Source organism: Hemitrygon akajei, chromosome 21 (assembly GCF_048418815.1).
Source record: "Hemitrygon akajei chromosome 21, sHemAka1.3, whole genome shotgun sequence".
NCBI lineage: Eukaryota > Metazoa > Chordata > Chondrichthyes > Myliobatiformes > Dasyatidae > Hemitrygon > Hemitrygon akajei.
The window spans coordinates 2,246,682-2,265,399 of NC_133144.1; the positions used below are offsets into that span (position 1 = coordinate 2,246,682).

At 40.8% G+C, this 18,718-nt stretch overlaps 1 protein-coding gene across 8 annotated transcripts in view; it reads left to right on the forward strand.

Moving 5' to 3' along the window:
• tjp1a (tight junction protein 1a) overlaps positions 1-18,718 on the forward strand; it is a 230,430-nt gene that overhangs the window by 141,359 nt on the left and 70,353 nt on the right. For all 8 annotated transcript variants that reach the window (XM_073024725.1, XM_073024724.1, XM_073024726.1 and 5 more), the window contains exons 6-15: positions 593-696; positions 6,166-6,334; positions 6,631-6,778; positions 10,643-10,800; positions 11,156-11,258; positions 12,401-12,551; positions 13,907-14,015; positions 14,455-14,674; positions 15,157-15,341; positions 17,569-17,664. In XM_073024725.1, coding sequence (XP_072880826.1) covers positions 593-696; positions 6,166-6,334; positions 6,631-6,778; positions 10,643-10,800; positions 11,156-11,258; positions 12,401-12,551; positions 13,907-14,015; positions 14,455-14,674; positions 15,157-15,341; positions 17,569-17,664 — 1,443 coding nt within the window. The remainder of the gene's footprint in view (positions 1-592; positions 697-6,165; positions 6,335-6,630; positions 6,779-10,642; positions 10,801-11,155; positions 11,259-12,400; positions 12,552-13,906; positions 14,016-14,454; positions 14,675-15,156; positions 15,342-17,568; positions 17,665-18,718) is intronic.

An 18,718-nucleotide genomic window follows, 5' to 3' on the forward strand; every position in this document is an offset into this window, starting at 1 on the left:
TGTGGTGAAAATTCAACTTGGTCCTCTGAGCTGTTAGTCCAACACCCTGGGATGCCAGTTGGATAATTTAGTTGGGAGTCAGGGTGCCCGATGGGTCTAATGTTTGTGCTTAACTTCTCATCTAGAACAAATTCATTGTTGAAGTTTAAGGTCTGTTTGTAATTTGCCTTGTTCCCATCTGGCAGAGGACGCCTATAACCCCACAGCAGCCAGCAAATTCATCCTCATTCCTTCCACCTATTTTAATGCACTTTCGTATATACAGTGTATATATATACTGGGGTGGACCTATACCCTACAGTTATTTCCTCAATAAGTTTACACCACTCTACCAGCACCTAATCACCCACTTACAAAACAAACAGCAGGAATCAATGTGGAAGCAGTCTTCTGAAAAGTTAATCAATTGGAACAGATGCTGAAAAATTTGTGGTATAAATTCTTGCTTAAATTGGATTTTGGTGCTATTTGTTTTTTTTCCTCTGAAAGAGTTAAAAATTTCCCCCTTTTAAACTGTGCATGTTCTTTGGAATGACATGAATAACACCATTGTTTTTAGAGTTAATATCAATGATTTTCTTTCCCCTCTTAGAATATGGTCTCCGATTGGCAAGTCACATTTTTGTGAAAGAGATCTCTTCAGAAGGGTTGGCAGCCAAGGATGGTAACATCCATGAGGGAGATGTAGTGTTGAAGGTTGGTCATTCAGTTTCCATCTTAAAAGCTTGAACTTGTCTCTCAAGGTTTTCTCTCTCATCACTTTCTCTGTTCCATTTTAAACAAACTTACTATGAGTTGCCATGTTGGAGTCGTTCTATAAAGAATGATTAATACTGTTTATCCACACACAGTCAATCTATCCCTTTGAGCACAATTGTATCTTATAAAATTCATTGTGGAATGCAGACATTGTAGGCTGAGCTAACATTTAATTGCCCATCCCTAATTGCTCTGGACAAAATGGTGTTGAGGTACAGCCTTGCACTACTGCAGTCCTTGAGGTCTGGGTACACCCACAGTGCTACACAACATGATGCCCAGGGTGCCTTTGGTGTTAAAGCAGCACTTGCTCTCCACAAGGGTATCTTCGAACAATGGTTATGTGAACAGTTTGATCTGCCGTTGGCAGATTAGTGAAGACCAGATGAGGTATTGTTTCAGTCTTCAACTTCTACACACCCTGTGCAGCAGCTTTGTCCTTTACAACCTGGCTGGTTTTGTAGATGATGTAGTGTCAAACCACTCTTGGTGATAGATGTTAATCATTGGAGATGGAGTTCCAATATCCTTATAGTTGGCCCAGAAATGAGGTTGGATCACTCTGGGTACTGAAAGGAGAAGTTGGGGCCTGAGCAGAGAGTTCCGATGCTCGTTCAATGGGCCTGGGTGCAAGGTTGGATCACTCTGTGAGCTTAGCTGATCTGAAGAGCTTGAGGGTAGCTTCGGGCTGGGCAACAAAATCTGGGCCCAGAGAGATTCGCTGGGTGGCAAAATATGGGCCTGGAGTGAGTCACTGGGTGGCGTGGTCTCAGCCTAGAACCTTCACAGCAGCAGTGCCTGGGTCCTACTGGGTTGTACAATACGTGTTGAGAAAATTTAAACACTGGCCCAGATTGGAGGCGGGAGCCGATTTCGCTCACTCTCCACAATGTTCACTTCTCTCTTAAGAACACCGGAGCCTTTCGCTGTTCCATTGTTTGATCAAGTAAACAAATAGACTGTAAAGACAGGATGTCAGGATCTGGGACATAATATGATGAACTGATAAACGAGGGTTTGGAACTGTTCCGGAGTTGGGATCTGAGGTCTCAATTTTGGTTTGGAAGGCTGTTCATTAATTGTTTGTGTGATTTTTAATTTTTTCTCTTGTGCATTGAGTGTTGACTCGGGCATGTCCAGAACATATGAATTAATGAAGCCTCTCCATTGTTACGTTTGTCACAGTAGGGAGATATATTCGAATAAAAATGAGACAGCGTATCTTTAGTCATGTGGGCCCTATGGACCACTTTAAATTGTAGGAGGGAGTGACGGGCACACAACAATGAGGTATTAACCAATTTAAAAATTTCATTCCAAGTTTCCTCAGAAATCGAAGTCTGTAAATCTTGTTCCCAGAGATTTTTAATTTTGTCTAAAGGAACGTTTCTTATTCCCAACAACATACCATAAATATTAGATATTGATCCATTATGAAAAAGTTTCAAATTAACTCTCAGCAGAGCTTTTAGGAAATGTATGTACTTGAGACCGCAAAAAGTCTCTAATTTGTAAATACCGAGAAAAATGGGTTTTTGGTAAGCTATATTTAGTTGACAACTACTCAAACAAAAAGAGATCTCCTCCAACAAATAAATCCTGGAAGCTTTTAATACCCAGTCTATCCCAATCTTTAAAAGTTACGTCAGTCATAGATGGTTTAAAAAAATAGATACAATGGGACTTGAAAGCAAAAATCTCAGTAAACCAAAATATTTTCTAAATTGTACCCAAATCCTCAAAGTATATTTAACTACAAAACTATCAGTTAGTTTTCTTTAAATAAACGAATTGAGGGTCCAAGAAGAGAGATGATAGAAAATATATTAACAGAGTTAGCTTCTAAAGAAACCCAAACCGGGTAGTCCTCTGGGTTAATACACTGCTATCTTACATCATCAACCCTTTAGTTTGTAACTATGTTCCTTTGTTTTTACTCTCCAGCTAGTGAAAACATTGCGACATCTACATTGCTAAGCCCATTCAGGACTTTGTATTTTTGCATCAATTCACCTCTCATTCTTCTAACCTCTAACAAATACAGGCCCAAAATGTTAAGCCTCTTGTTAGGGCAATGCTCTTATGCCATATAAATCTCCTTTGGACTACATCCAAGTTACAGTAACAACTGCATTGCCACCTCTGGTGACTCTAACCTGCTGATGGGCAGGAGGCATCCAGTGATTCTGATGGATGAGATCTGTGACTAATTTCTGCATTGTACTTTGTTCACTGATCTAACCCAGGTTTGAATTCCAGAGAACACACATGACTATTCTATACTGAGGAATGAAGAAATGCTGCTGATGTCTATCATCAATTCAATAGATACAGCTGTGCATGTTTACTACAGAGCCAGGTTATTATATGCAAAAATGTCTGCTACCACAATCTCAAAGTTGAAAGTAAATTTATTATCAAATTATATATATGTCACCATATACAACCCTGAGATTCATTTTCTTGTGGGCATTCAGAGTAAATATAAGAAATGTAATACAATCATTGAAAGACCACTCCCAACAGGATGGACAAACAATGTGCGAAAGACAACAAACTGTGCAAGCAAAAAGAAAATAAATAATAAATGAATAAGCAATAAATATCAAGAACATGCAATGAGGAATCTTTGAAAGTGAATTCATGGGTTGTGGGAACAATTCAGTGATGGGGCAAGTGAAGTTGAGTGAAGTTATTTCCTTTGGTTCAGGAACCTCGTGGTTGAGGAGTTCCTCAGCCTGGTGTTGACACTTCTGTACCACCTCCCTATGGCAGCAGCAGGAGGAGAGCATGGCCTTGGATGGTGGGGGTCCTTGATGCTTTTCTGCGGCAGTGCTCCGTGTATATGTTCTCAATGGTGGGGAGGTCTTTACCTGTGATGGTTTGGGTCGTATCTGCTTCTTTTTTCAGGTTTTTCTGTACAAGAGCATTGGTGTTTCTATTCTAGGCTGTGATGCAACCAGTCAATATACTCTGCACCACACATCTATAGAAGTTTAGATGACATGCTGAATCTTTGCTAACTTATAAGGAAGTAGAGGTGCTGCCATGCTTTTTTCATAATGGCATTAACATGCTGGGCCCAAGACCATCCCTCTGAAATGGTACCACTGAGAAGTTTAAAGTTGCTGACCGCCTCCACCTCTGATCCTCTGATAAGAACTGGCTCATGGATCTCCAGTTTCCTCGTCCTGAAGTCAATAGTCAGCTGCTTGGTTTACTGACATCGAGTAAGAAGTTTGTTGTGACACCAACAAGCCAGATTTTCAGTCTCTCTCCTGTATGTGATTTGTCACCACCTTTGATTCAATTAATAACAGTGGTGCTGTCAACAAATTTAAATATGGTGTTAGATTTGTGCTTAGCTTCACAGTCATAAATATAAAGTGAGTAGAGCAGGGGGCTGAGCACACAGCCTCGTGGTGCACGTGTACTGATGGAAATTGTGGAGGAGGTGTTGCCAGTTCAAACTGACTGGCATCTGCAAGTGAGGAAATCGAGGTTCCAGTTGCATAAGGAGGTATTGAGACCAAGGTCTTGAAGCTTATTGATTAGTTTTGAGGAGATGATAGAGTTGAATGCTGAGCTGTAGTCAATGAAGAGCATCTTGATGTATGCATCTTCACTATTGAAATGTTCCAGGGTTGAGTGAGGAGCCAATGAAGTGGTATCTGCTATTGATCTGTTGTGACAGTCAGCAGTCGGCACAGAAATAATTGAGTTCATTTGGGAGCGAAACCTTGTTGTCACCTATATTGCTTGGTTTCAGTTAGCATTCAAGCCTTGCCACAACTCTTGAGAATCATCACTGATTCAAGTTTGGTCCAGAATTGCCACTTCACACATGAGATGGCTTTCTGGAGATCATACATGAACCTCTTGTATTTTACTTGATTGTCAGACCTGAATGCCACTGATGTGGCCCTCAGTAAATTGCTGATCTCATAGTTCAACTATTGCTTCTGGTTGGGGCAGATTCTGAATGATTTTGTGGGGACATATTCATCTATAAATGTTTTTAGAAAATCTTTGACAACTGTGGTGTATTCATTCAGATCCTTTGAGTCCTTGAACACTGCCCAGTCCACCGACCTAAGCAATCCTATAGTCACGCCTCTGCCTGTATGCAGGTAGGAGGATAGCCAAGTGCTCAGATTGCAAGCGTGGAGCAGTAGACATTCTTAATCATAGTGCAGCAGTGGTCAAGTGTGTCCCTGGTGTAGCAGGTGATATGTTGAGAGTAACTGGGCAGAGATTTCTACAAACAAGCCTGATTGAAATTCCCAACAATGATTTGAAAGTGTCTGCTTTTGGTGGTATGTAAACCACAGGAGGGATCATGGAAGAGAACTCTCTTGGTAAGTAGAATGGTCGGTACTTAATCATTAGATGTTCCAGATCTGGAGAACAAGAGTGTGACAAGACTGCTGATCTGAGCAGCACAGAGTTTATCATGCAACACAAGCCCCACCTTTTGCCTTCTCTGAATCAGCAGTCTGGTCCATCCTGTGTATTCAGAAGCCCTAAGGTCTTATTGACATATCCAGCATGTCCAGAGTAAGCCATGTCTCCATGAAACGGAGAACCCAGCAAACTCTCATTTCCCTGTGATATGGCAATCTTGCCCTTAGGTCCTCAATCTTGTTCTCCAGCAACTGTGCATTTGCTTCCAAGATGCTGGGTAGAGGAAGTTTCTTTCCCCTTTATTTCAGCCTGGCTTGGAGTCCTCCTCTCCATCCTTTTCCAGCTGAGGTGATATACTTTCATCCACTTAAGGCATGCCTGAGAGTTAAGTCTGATGAGTCCTGAAGAAGATTGTGAAATCGCTAGTTCACTAAGATGGTTAAAATGTACTTAAAGGGAAATTACAGGCTTCAGATTTCACTGAGAGTTTAGAGGTTTTGTAAGCTGCCCACATATATGTTGTCATGGTTCACCAGCACCATCTTGTGAATCTTGTGTGAAAGATGCCCAATCGAATAAGGTCTTGATGTCTCACTGTCTATCACTGTTTCAGAGTATCTGTACAATCCTGCCTGGTGACTCTGCATTGGATGGGAGTTTTGTCTTTTGTTTTTGGTTTAACATAAAAATATCTTGGTTTGTTCTTAAAATTAATTCAACAAAATTTTATTATTCTTACTCCTTTCAAAAAGCTGCTGTGGGCCGAGTTTGTTGCACTATTGTGATTACAGTTCTGTGCTGTTGTCGATAAAGGAAAATGCTCTACTCGTTCAGTAGAATGCTTTCTGTACAAATTCAGGAACTAAGTTGTAAAGACATTTTAACAGTGTGTCATAGAGCATGCTATTGTCTTCCTGTAACTGCTGCTATTAGATAAGGTCCGTGCTATTTATGGTTAGGCTCCAAACTCTGAATTGCTATGATTCCTTTGTTCCATTACAGATCAATGGCACTGTTACAGAAAACATGTCACTGGGAGATGCAAAGAAGCTAATCGAAAGATCAAAGGGCAAGCTTAAAATGGTGGTACAGAGAGATGAGAGAGCCACGCTCTTAAATGTGCCTGATCTGGACGACAGTATTCCTTCAGCAAATGCTTCTGAAAGAGATGGTCAGTATATGAACGGATGATCCTTTAAGGACTAGACTGGTGTTCCTTTTGCTCCTGGCTTTGGAATGCAAGTGACACAGTGAGCAGTAAAACAATGTGTTTCTCAGATTGATACAGAGCAGGCAACGCATAATCTGCTGTAGACCTTGGTCAATTTAAGTGATAAACCACACATGTGATACTGACCCATCCAATGCTGGCTGCAGACTAGTTGTATGTCAGTGGAGGTTCATTTGTTTGCATGTGGAGTTTTTGCTTAAAGGAACTGCACAAGAACCTGTGAATCTTGTTTTTAGATATTTCAGAAATCCATTCGCTGGTGTCCGAACATTCTAACCGTTCAAATGAGAGGCCACAACTGCGCAGCCATTCTCGTTCACCTGATAAACGGTCAGACTGGTCTGACCAATCGCACCATTCTCAACAGCCAATCAGCAATGGAAGGTAAATCATGAACCTTACAGGGGTGGTGGGGAGGTATGGAGAGCTTGTGTTGTCAAAATTTGTACTGTACTCAGACTCTTTAGTAGCCTTGGTAGGTTGCATTATTTTTGTATAATCAAGTCGTGTAACCTCTTGTACAATGGGGATGTCAATCATTTGGGTTAATCTTTAATTAACTAACAGGACACATTTTCTTACTTTCAGTCATACAAAATTCAGTGCAGAAGATGCTGAAGCCCCTTGTGCTTATGCAATCTGGTCTGGAAACAGCCACTATAATCCTTTGCATCACAGCACTGAACTGGCATTAACCATATAACAATTACAGCACGGAAACAAGCTATCTCAGCCCTTCTAGTCCGTGCCGAAAGCTTACTGTCACCTAGTCCCACTGACCCGTACTCAGCCCATAACCCTCCATTCCTTTCCTGTCCATATACCTATCCAATTTTACTTTAAATGACAATACCGAACCTGCCTCTACCGTGTCTACTGGAAGCTCGTTCCACAATTGCCCCCGTCGTTGTCTGACTGGTGCAAATAGGCAACAGAACATCTTAGCTTTTTCTCTCAGATTTGGGATCATCTGGCTGGCACTTAAGACATTTGAACTGAGAAACTTTGACAATGGCTTAAGGTCAAGATTGCTTAATGTCATTTCCAGCACACAGGTGTAAAGGGGAATGAAATGACTGTTACTCTGGAACTGATGTAGCACAAAAAATACAATGAAATAAAGAACACAACATTAATAAAAAACACAATAAATATAAATACACAAAATAGGTTTTATACATTTATGATCATAAAGTGACTCGAGTCTCAAAAGTGTCTGTACATAAGGTTACAGGAAATGATAAAGTAGTGGTGGTTGGGGGTGTGGAGGGGTAGTTAGTGATGGAAGGTGTTGATCAGCCTTACTTCTAGGGGAAAGTAATTGTTTTTGAGTCTGGTAGTCCTGGTGTGGATGTGGGACAGACATACCATGAGCAGAGTTGTTGAGATCCTTCATTACGTTACTGGCCTTTCTCTGGCATCTTGCTGTATTGTAGAGCCTTCCTATCCACTGCATTGCAGCTTCTGTACCATGCAGTGATGCAGAGGTCCATGTGTGCCTAAAGTCCGCAGTGCACAAAAGGTAACCACTTTAAGATTGTTATACCTTGGAGCAAAATGCAGAAGGGCAATATGATTTTTTTCTGTGTATTTTGAATGTACAAGTATTTTTCTTTGTAGTAAGTTTGGATTAGTAGAGTGCCAGTAGATAAGGATCAGCTGGATGTAATTTCTCAGCCTCCTGCAGAGACAGTGGGAAGTTTAGTTTCCATTTTTCCTATGGTATGCCTTCATCTCACACTTCAGTTCCTTAAATTGAATTCTACTGGAAAATGTGTTGATTTTCAGTTTCTAAAATTCAGCAGCTAACATGGTGGTTTTCCTGTTTGACTCTCTGTTTGTATGTTGTACTCCACAGGACTGACATGTTGCCTAGAGAGCACTTGTTGCATTACGAGTCATGTAGATTTTTCACTTCTTGATGCATGAATGCATGCTTCTAACTGTATAGAAAAGGTTAAGTTTTAAATCTTGTGCCTCAGCTTCCTGCCTTTGTTCAGGACAGGGTCTGTACTTTGAGCTTGGGAAATGCTCTATTTTTGGCTCAGTTACAGTGTGACACCAGTGAACAAAGATTAGCTGACTATGGTTTGAGAGGAGGTTGAAGAATGTAGTTCTGCTTGTTTCAGGACTGTAAGTTGGTGAATGCCATTTTCTATTCGTTCTGCATCAAGGAAAGATACAAAGTGTGAAAAATAAACAGCTGGAGAAACTGAGTCGAGCAGCAGGGTAAAGAAATCACTAACAATTCTGTCTGAGACCCTGTATCAGGGCGTGGTCTTAATTTGAAATCTCAGATGCTGTTTCTCCAGCTGTTTTTAGCTCCAGATTCCAGCAGCAGCATTCTCTTGCGTCCAAGATAGAAATGTCTTGTGGAAGTGTGCACCTACTGGTGCCTAATTACTGGGCCTAATATTTAAGAGTTCAGAAGTAGGACATGGATATGCTCAGCATCTAACAATAACCAGGCTAATGTGAGTGTATAACCCAATGTATATCATGGTGTCAAACCATGTAAGCCTGCAGAGAAATGTGATTGAGCTGCTGCTTGTAAGGGGAATATTGAGTTTTTCCTGAGTATTTGTTATTTGTGTAAATTTTCAACAAGTATGTCTCTCTCCTGTTGCAACTGACATTTTGCTCCTATTGCTATTCCATTTGACCAACCTTTGTTTATGATTGATACAGCCTGTCCAAAGTTTTATTATAGTTTTAAGGCTGCAGAGATGTCTGAATTAACTTGTTTGAGTGTGGATGACTTTAAGTATTACTTTTTGCAATTTCCTATCAAAATTAATTGGACCTAGCAGCTGAAAATGCACCATTATAAGCTCCGTTTTCATATGGTGGAGTATCTGCTAATAACGCCTGCTTCCTCTCCTCTGATTACACACAGTTTGCTGCACCCACCTTCCTGCCTGGTGATCAGAATCTAAAACTCTTTGATTCTCTAGGCCATTGTTACAAAACTCCCGATGCCTATTCCATTTACGGAAACAATTTCTTTAAAATGAAAATTAAAGTAGCAGTTTGATTTTAGAAATTAAAATCCAATTTACTTTTTCTAAATTGGATATCTGTGTAAAGTTCCTCTTAATTCGACCTGTGGACATTGTTTTCTGAGTAAGCAGCCCCACCTTATGGTAGGACAGGTCACTGCGACTGCTCGAGAAAAGGGCTTTCTCAATGAAAGTTTGTTAGTTTGGTGAGTAGTTCTTGTTGGATTTGCTACACTACAAAATCACTTTTCAAAAGCAACTGATTCAAAGCACTAAGTATTTTTGGCAACTAATTTCCTGGCACACTGCATTGACAAAGCAAAATTGATCTTGCATCTTGGGAAATGACAGTGCAGGAAATTTTTTTAAACCTTGGAAGAGACTTCAACAGAGTGGACAGCCAGAGTCTTTTTGTCCAGGATGGAAGTGGCTAACATATTTTAATGTTCTTTGGATGTCCACACAAAGAACAGGGGTATATGGAATGTGTTGCCAGGGGTGGTGGTAGATGCAGAAACATTAGTTGGAAGTCAAAGACCTGCAGATACTACAAAGTATTGGTTGGGGAATTCTTCTGGCCATTGCTTCTTGGTGACTTTTTGGTCCATTAGCCACATTCTGTCTGTATCTTTTTCTGCTTTGCCTATTGCAGTATCTGTCTAAATGCCACAATTGGACGCCTTTAATGTATCTTATTCACACACCTCTGGCAGCAAGTTCAACATATCAATCACTCCCTTAGATTTCCTTTGGAACTTCGTATTTGATACCCTACCGTGGTGAAGTGATTGACTATTCGTGCCTCTCATAGTCTCTCATATAATTCCGAGCACCCCTCAGCCTCCTTCACCCCAGGGTAAATGAGCCTAGCCTATCAATTCCCCCCCCCCCCCCACCAGAACTGAAGTAATCTAAGCAGCATTTGGTGAATTTCCTCAGCACTACTTTGTCTGATCCTGCTGAACATAGGTCACCTGTCACATTGCTATTAATTAGAGCAGTGGTTATACTTGAAGTGTTGCACTGTGAGATACTTCTATGTGTGCCTGATTTAATCATTATGCCTTTACTGAGAGTAGGTCAACTGTTAATGTTATGAGCCTTGGAAGTTCAGTTTGTATTAATTCACAGAGTGCACACCATGACTGTAGTCCACTAACCTGCTGAAAGCATGTGGTTTGTGATTAAACAGTGCAGGTTTTTGCTGTTGAATGAAGCAAAGTGGCAAATTTTGTATTTATTTTCTTAGTCAAAAGCCCCATGAAGATGATATGAGCAGAGGACCCAAACCAGGAGCAGTTTCAACACCAGTGAAAAGCACAGAGGAGACTTTTGCAGTTCAAGCTGTTGAAGAGCCGGTCACTCCAGTTGAAGAGAGAATGGAGAAACAAGCTCCTCCATTGCCAGGTCTGCTCATATTGATGATTGCTTTGGAAGGAGGTGATAATTTTTTAAGTGTTCGGTTGGGATAGATTCCATTAGAGTTCAGTAGGTATAACTGATTGCAAATGAGTGAACCAAAGGGCCTGGACTGTTTATCTCTGATCTAACCTGTTAATTCTGGTATCTGTCACTAAGTCAAATGCTGTTATAAAGTGGCATTAGGGTTATATTGAGAGATATACTGCATGTTTCTAAATTTGCACAACTTTTTTAGTCGCTCACCTTTAATGTTGAATAGCCTATTAAAGCACAGAGTGAGAGACTTATTTATACTGAAAAATAGTTTTCCATATGGCATTAACTTGACCTGTGTCTGCAGAGCCAAAGCCAGTGTATGCTCAACCTGGCCAGCCTGATGTGGATTTACCCGTCAGTCCATCTGCACCAATTCCAAACTCGACGCATGATGATGGAATGTTGAGGTAATTCAGCTAAGGCACATTGCCCTTTGTCAGTTTGTGCAGGCTTGGTGTAAGTTTTCTGTCCTGTGCATTGATTTGCAGCATGCTACTCCATTGGCTGCGATATGAATCCTGTTTGTGTGTATAGGATGGAGCTTTAGATCATGTTCTGTGGGGCTTTCAAATTTCAAAAACAAGTATTTAGTACAGTGTTGTTAACTGGGTAAACATTTGAAGTGAAAATTTGGGGTTTGTGCTTATCTCAATGAAAACCAATTTTGCAAGGAGGGACTGAGACCAATTTCCATACAGGAGTTAATTGTGTCCATTGTCTGCTGGATGCATTGTTATAGTAAGCTGAATTAGTTTTTTTTAAATGGAAGGCTTCTCTGATATGAGAGAGATGGAAATAGCGGTCTACAGCCGTTTGTGTGAGGCATTAACACTAATACAGAGCAAAAAGGTGTATCGTCTTTATCTGTGCCTTAGAAAATTCACAGAAAATGGAATGTGAATGTAGAAAGAACTTTTGGAAGAGAAGCTCTGAGCTTGTAACTGAAATTCAAGCATATATTTGATTTCTTTGCCTGTTATTTGGGCAGGTCTTGTCACTAGCACAGTGAGCTGTTTACTGTTTACCTCTGCTGCAACTTTACTACATGCATTTTGAATTATATTAATTTTGTATAAGATTTTGGTTTATTTGCAGTGTGATAAATGTTGTGTAGTGCACTGTGGTCTTGAGGAACAATGTTTTGATTGACATACACAAAATGCTGGAGGAACTCAGCAGGGTAGGCAGTATCTATGGAAAAGAGTACAGTCGACGTTTTGGACCGAAACCCTTTGGCAGGACTGAAGGTTGTTTCCATTTTTGTATATATGTATAGTCAGATGACAATAAGCTCAAAAACATTGGACCATTGTTTGAGATTGACCTGAATTCATTGGGTGAGGATACCTTGCATATACAATGACAGGATTTTGAATATTGCCTTCTCCAGGTGAACTTGGAGAAGAACATCTAGTTATGTGAGGAAATTGATAGTTAACTAATTCACTGGTGAAAGACCACACAGGTCATTGCTTTTTCTGTAAACAAATGTGCATGTTTTATGGGCGGAGAGTGAGTATGGTCTGTCTCACTTTGTCATCTTTTTCAGGCCGAGTATGAAGCTTGTTAAATTTAAGAAGGGTGAAAGTGTTGGACTCCGGCTGGCTGGTGGGAATGATGTGGGAATATTTGTTGCTGGAGTGCTGGAAGATAGTCCTGCAGCCAAAGAAGGTCTCGAGGAAGGAGATCAGATCCTCAGGGTGAGGCAAAATATTGTCAACAAATTTGTTTGATTGACTGTTTAATTAAGAACCAACTTAAACTAATTCCACCACTTGAAGAACACAGTAATTCCTGAGCATAAATTTTGAATACCTTGAGTATTTTGTGACATATCTTGTCAAAAGCCAACAGCAAAATTGTTCAGTGAAGTAAGGGAGAATGGTAAAAATTGTAGTTTAAACTTGCAATTCTTAATCAGAAATGCATTATTTTCAATTCAAGTAAGATGGCGGCACGTTCGATCGCAGCGGCTTCTATGGGGTCAACAAAGGGTGCTACTTTTTAAACATTTTTTTAAGTTCATAAAGATCCTGCTAGATATTAACAACTTAAAAGTACTGCAAGTCTACGGCATCTGCAAGTTGCTCGTTGGCAGAGAAACTGAAGGAGCTGGACTTGGTACAGATCATGCTGTTGATTACATCAGAGAGGATTCAGAGGAGTCAGTGTGCGAAGGAGGCGTGCAGTCTAATAATGAGTGATGGCCTTAGTTTCATATCTTGTGTTCACAAGACCCTTTTGGACATTGTTAATGTGGAATGCTGCAAATCCAGTTCACTGATTTATTGGCAGGCTGCAAGGCCTCAGTCGTAGCAAGGACTGGGCCCCAAGCTGTGGTGACACCTGTTTACAGCTGTCTAGAGAGAGGCATCAAAGCCGGTGCACTCCACCAAGGGGTGGTGTGGTACAATGTCCAAGCTGGAGTCCGTGCTGTCCCTTCAGTGTTTGTCAGCAGAAGCCAGGCTTTATTGTGGTTGACTGCAAATTTCTGTGGCATTCATGGTCTCAGGGCCTCGTGCCGCAGTGTTGCCTGTTTACAGCTGCCAGGAGAGAGGCATTGGAGCCGGTGTACTCCAGGGTGGTGGGGGGTAGTGAAGTGTCATGGCTGGAGTCAGTACTACCCCCAGTGTTTGCTTGGCAGATGATGTGCTGTGTTGCGGTCGACTGCAGATTTCTGCGGCATTCATGACTTGGGGTCTGGACTTTGTTGCTTGGCTGTATTTTACTGATATCTTGCATGTGCTTGTTATCTTGTATGTGCTATATGTGCCTTGTGCTGTGTATGACTGTTGGTATTATGTTTTGAACTTTGGCCCTGGAGTAACACTTTTCCGTTTGCTGTATTCATAGGAATTCATGTATGATTGTATGACAATCAAACTTAAATAAATTGAATCTGTTACTCGGAATAGCAACAGAAAATCTAATTCTAGATGGAATTCTGAAATTCTGTTGAAGGGAGCTGATACATCCAAGCTTTGCAAAATGGAATGCCAAAATCTGTTGGGAGTTGCGGCTAATCTTATTGTGTAACTAACATCTTTCCCCACAGGTAAATAACGTGGACTTTGCAAATATCATTCGCGAGGAAGCAGTCCTATTTCTACTTGACCTTCCAAAAGGTGAGGAGGTCACTATCCTGGCACAGCAGAAGAAAGATGGTGAGTTACTTGACTCTAGCTACAATCTGAAATACTAAAATGGTTCATTATGTAGAGATGTAGCCAGTTGTTGAAAGGGTCATGCAGATATTTAGGAATAAAAGAATAATGGATGGTGAAAATATGAAATAAAAATGGAAAATGCTGGAAGTACTCAGAAAATTTATCAATCTGTGGAGAGAGAAAAACAGTCATTACGCATTTTTGATAGAATGCTATTAATCAGACTTTTTCTGTTCCTGTCTCCATAGATTATCTTCAGCATTTTCTATTTTTATTCCTGCTGATGATAATTAGAAACTATAATTTTGATCAACATGTTGGAGGCATGAAGTACCTGAATGAACTATAGTTCCTATTACTACCGATAGTGGTCTACTCCCTGCCTTGTAATATGGCACTTTCCATCATATTCATTTGAAAATAATTCCCGTTCTAGTCTATCGACGTATTGTGGAATCTGATGTGGGCGATTCTTTCTATATCCGGACTCATTTTGACTATGAAAAGGAGTCTCCTTATGGCTTGAGCTTTAACCGAGGTGAAGTGTTCCGGGTGGTGGATACACTCTATAATGGAAAGCTGGGCTCCTGGCTTGCCATTCGAATCGGCAAAAATCATAAGGAGGTGGAGAGAGGCATCATTCCAAACAAAAACAGGTACATGATGAGAACTGTCACTCCTTTAAAATTGTGTAATGTGTTCTGTAGGATTTGGGAAATTGTTGCTGAAACCTCAATGGTTTGAACACTTCTGGTAAAATATTTAAATGGGAACCTCTGCTCAAACTAAGCTTTTGAGGGAAGACATTCCAGCACCACACTTTGCATTTGATTCTCATGAAACCTTTGCAGAATAATAGAAAATTGCTTCTACTATCTGTGAGGAGTTTGCACATGACCACGTGGATTTCTCTCAGGTGCTCTGGTTTCCTTCCACATTCTAAAGACATACGGGTTAGTAGGTTAATTGGTCACACAGTTATAATTGGTAGTGCAGCTCATTTGGCCAGAAGAGCCTGTTACTGTGCTGTATCACCAAATAAAATAAATAAAGGATACCTGAAGGAAAAAAAAAGTGCAGCACAGCTTAGTCTCTTGTTTGCTGGTTGTGATTGAATTCTCTTTGTTGTTTCAATCAGAGCTGAACAGTTGTCCAGTGTGCAGTACACACTTCCTAAAACTGCTGGTGGTGATCGGGCTGATTTCTGGCGTTTCCGTGGCCTCCGCAGCTCAAAGAGAAATCTGAGAAAAAGCAGGGAGGACCTTTCTGCTCAGCCAGTCCACACCAAGTTTCCAGCTTATGAAAGGGTCGTGCTTCGTGAAGGTAAGAATAAAAATGGGTACTCCCCCTTCCCTGTCCCTCACTTGCTCTCAGTGGTAACATTTTGACATCAAGATATCTGTGTAACTGGATCAGGTCAATCTGTAATAAGTAGAAATAATATCTAAGTTTTGCTCTTGGGAGTGGAGTAAGAATTCCTCTAAAACATGGTGGAGTACAAATTTTTTGGAGGTATTTGCACTGTGGCATAGCTGTAAGTGTCCAGCAAGGGTGTGAATGGTGTAATCTGTGCAGACACATCTTTGTTAACTTCATTTTGGAAAATTGGTTGCCTTTCATCTTTACTTGCAGTAAGCTTCTTGACTACATCAAGAGTTGAAGTTTTGGTTTTAATTATCATTGTGCTTAGTTTTCTGGGCGGGAATTAAAAGCAAAAAAATCAATACATTATGCTCAGCTTTGGGAGGAGGAGCTAATTTAAATTTCGATAGTGACAGGGCCAGGATGCTGCCACTAGGACCCACCATCACCCAGCCTGTGTGCATTGAATCAGAGATAGATCAAAGGTTCAGAGCTGTAATCACACATGTTATATAAACACTACTGACTGAATTATTGAAATGAATATACCCAAAGGCATCCCTAGACTGGAATTGTTGAAATGAATATGCTTAAAGGCATCCTGAGCCTGGAATTGATTAAATGAATATACCTGAATTCCTTCCTAGTCTGGAATTGATTAAATGAATATAACTGTACAGGCAGTCCCCGGGTTACGTACGAGTTCTGTACCTGAGTCCGTCTTTAAGTCAGATTTGTACGTAAGTACAAATGTACAAGTACATCCGGTATTATTTAGCGTCAGTTAGTCAAACGTTTGTCTTAGTATATAGTATATATTTTACCTTTCTATGCATATAAAACACTTATGTATTCCAATAATTAAATCACTACGTTGCTTAGTAATAATTGTAGCTTTCATCGGGGCAGTGCCTTTCACATGCTCTGTTATTCTCACTTTATCCGTTATCCTTTAAAATTGTTCCGATCGTTGACCGACTGTAGCCTAACGCTTTTCCAATGACAGATGGCGTTTCACCTCTTTCCAAACGCTTTATTATTTCCACTTTATTTTCAATCGAGATCACTTCCCGTCGATGGAACAGAAACACTGCGGGTGGTGGGTCCCGAGCTGCGCCAGCTCCCGAGGTCTGCTGGGTCCTAAGGATCACAGCACTGAATTCCCCGAGTCCTAAACTCCACTGCACTGAGACAGGTTAACTGGGATAATTGGGGGCTGTGCTGGGTTTGGGTATTTGATCCTCCGCAATATTCCGCTTGGGAATTTAAACTGGAGGTGGCAGTGTTTTTTTTATGAGCTCGAGTTGCGAGCTCGACATCAACCCAGCACGGATAGTACGGGAGTCACTGGATCGACATCAACCCGACATGGGAGTGGTCTGTCACTAAATCGAACTCGGGAACCTCCATTCTCCAGCCCGGCACTGATCTCACTGCGCCACCAGCCGACCGGAATGGGGGGGGGCGGGGTCAGGGTGAATCTTACTAAGAAAATTTTAAGCCAAATACAAAGTTAAACACTCAACACAGTGTCAACGGCAATGACTTAAAATGGTGGACGGCGTCACGGTCCGACTTAAAATGGCGGATGGCATTCTCTTTCCTCGGTTCGTAAGTACGAGTTGTCCGTAAGTCAGACGTTTGTAACTCGGGAACTACCTGTATTCCTCCCTGTTTGGAATTGATTAACTGAATATTCCCAAATTCCTCCCTAGTTTGGAATTGATTAAATGAATAGACCCAAAGGCCTCCTGAGCCTCGAATTGATTAAGTGAATATTCCCAAATTCCTCCCTAGTCTGGAATTGATTAAATGAATATTCCCAAATTCCTCCCTATTCTGGAATTGATTAAAGCCAAAGGCCTCCCCACTCTGCAGTTGATTAAATCAATAGATCCAAAGGCCTCCCTAGTCTGGAATTGGGCCAAAATAAGTACTGAATGATCTTTTATCTACATACCTTTGGTTTAATTTTGATCAATTGGCCTGATCTTTCTGAAGATGTCTTATCTGTTAAGTTACATATCGATTAGTCCTATATCTCCTCATACTTAGTGCACAGGATTTGGTCTTTGGTCCTAACTTGCCAAAACTGATCCGAAAAGTTTTTTGAAGTAAAGTGTAGATTTTTTAAACATTTGTCTTGATAGTATACTGTTATTAACTGCTTGCATTGTCTTTTTTAAAGCTGGGTTCCTGAGGCCAGTGGTAATTTTCGGACCCCTTGCTGATATTGCTCGAGAGAAGCTTGCTAGAGAGGAGCCAGATTTGTATGAAATTGCAAGTAAGAGTTTATTTTCTTCGGCAGTGTTTCTGGGTCATGATGCATGTGGGAAGATGTCACAGAAGGTACAATTGCTGTCGTCATCACAGCAGAGCATAACTGATGTCATGGCATGATTTGCATTCAGTTCTCTGCCTGTGTCAGCAGCAGAGTCACTTGTACAGCACAGGCCATGTCTGTGGCAACCTTTCTGTCCATCAATAGTAATCCCCTTTATCTGAACGATTCCGTCTCTTTCTGTGCCTATTGAAGTGTCTTTCTGGTATGTATCTCCTAAACCTAGTGATTATATCTGATTCCACAGCAAATTCCACTTTGTTTTTTAAAAATAACTTGACTTTCACATTTCTTTTATACCTCTGTCTTGTCATCTTAAACTTGCATCCGCTTGCTTTTGATAACACTTTAATGAGGAAAAAGCATTCCATCAACAAAATCTCTGCCTCACTCCTCCTCCTCTTGTTCTGAAGGAAACAGCCCAGCCTATCCAATTTCTCTCCGTAACTACAGTCCTCTAATCCAGGCAATCTCATAATGAATCTTCTCAGTACTCTCTCCGTTGCAGCCACATCTTTCCTTTAGTATGGCGACCAGAACTGCACACAAACTCCAAGTGGGACTTAACCATTGTTTTGTAAAGTTGCAGTGTATTATTCTAGCTTGTATCATGTGAAGACAAGCTTACCATATACTGCTGTCTCCATCCTGTCCACTTGTGTTGCCATTTTGACCCCTAGATCTCTCTGTTCATCAACTTTCCTTAGTGCCCTACAATTTACTTTTTTTACTTCTCAAAATACATCTTGCACTTGTCAAGCTTAAATTCTACCTGCCATTACTCCATCCAATTTTCCATTTGATCTATATCCTGCTCTACCCGTAAGACATAGAAGTACAATTTGGCCATTTGCCCATTGAATCTGTTCTGCTATTTGATCATGACTGATAGCCTTGGAAAAACTTCCTGTCTGTTCATACTACCAGCATTCATGCATTACATACATTTAAGAACATAAGAAATAGGAACAGGAGCAGGCCATGCGGCCCATCGAGC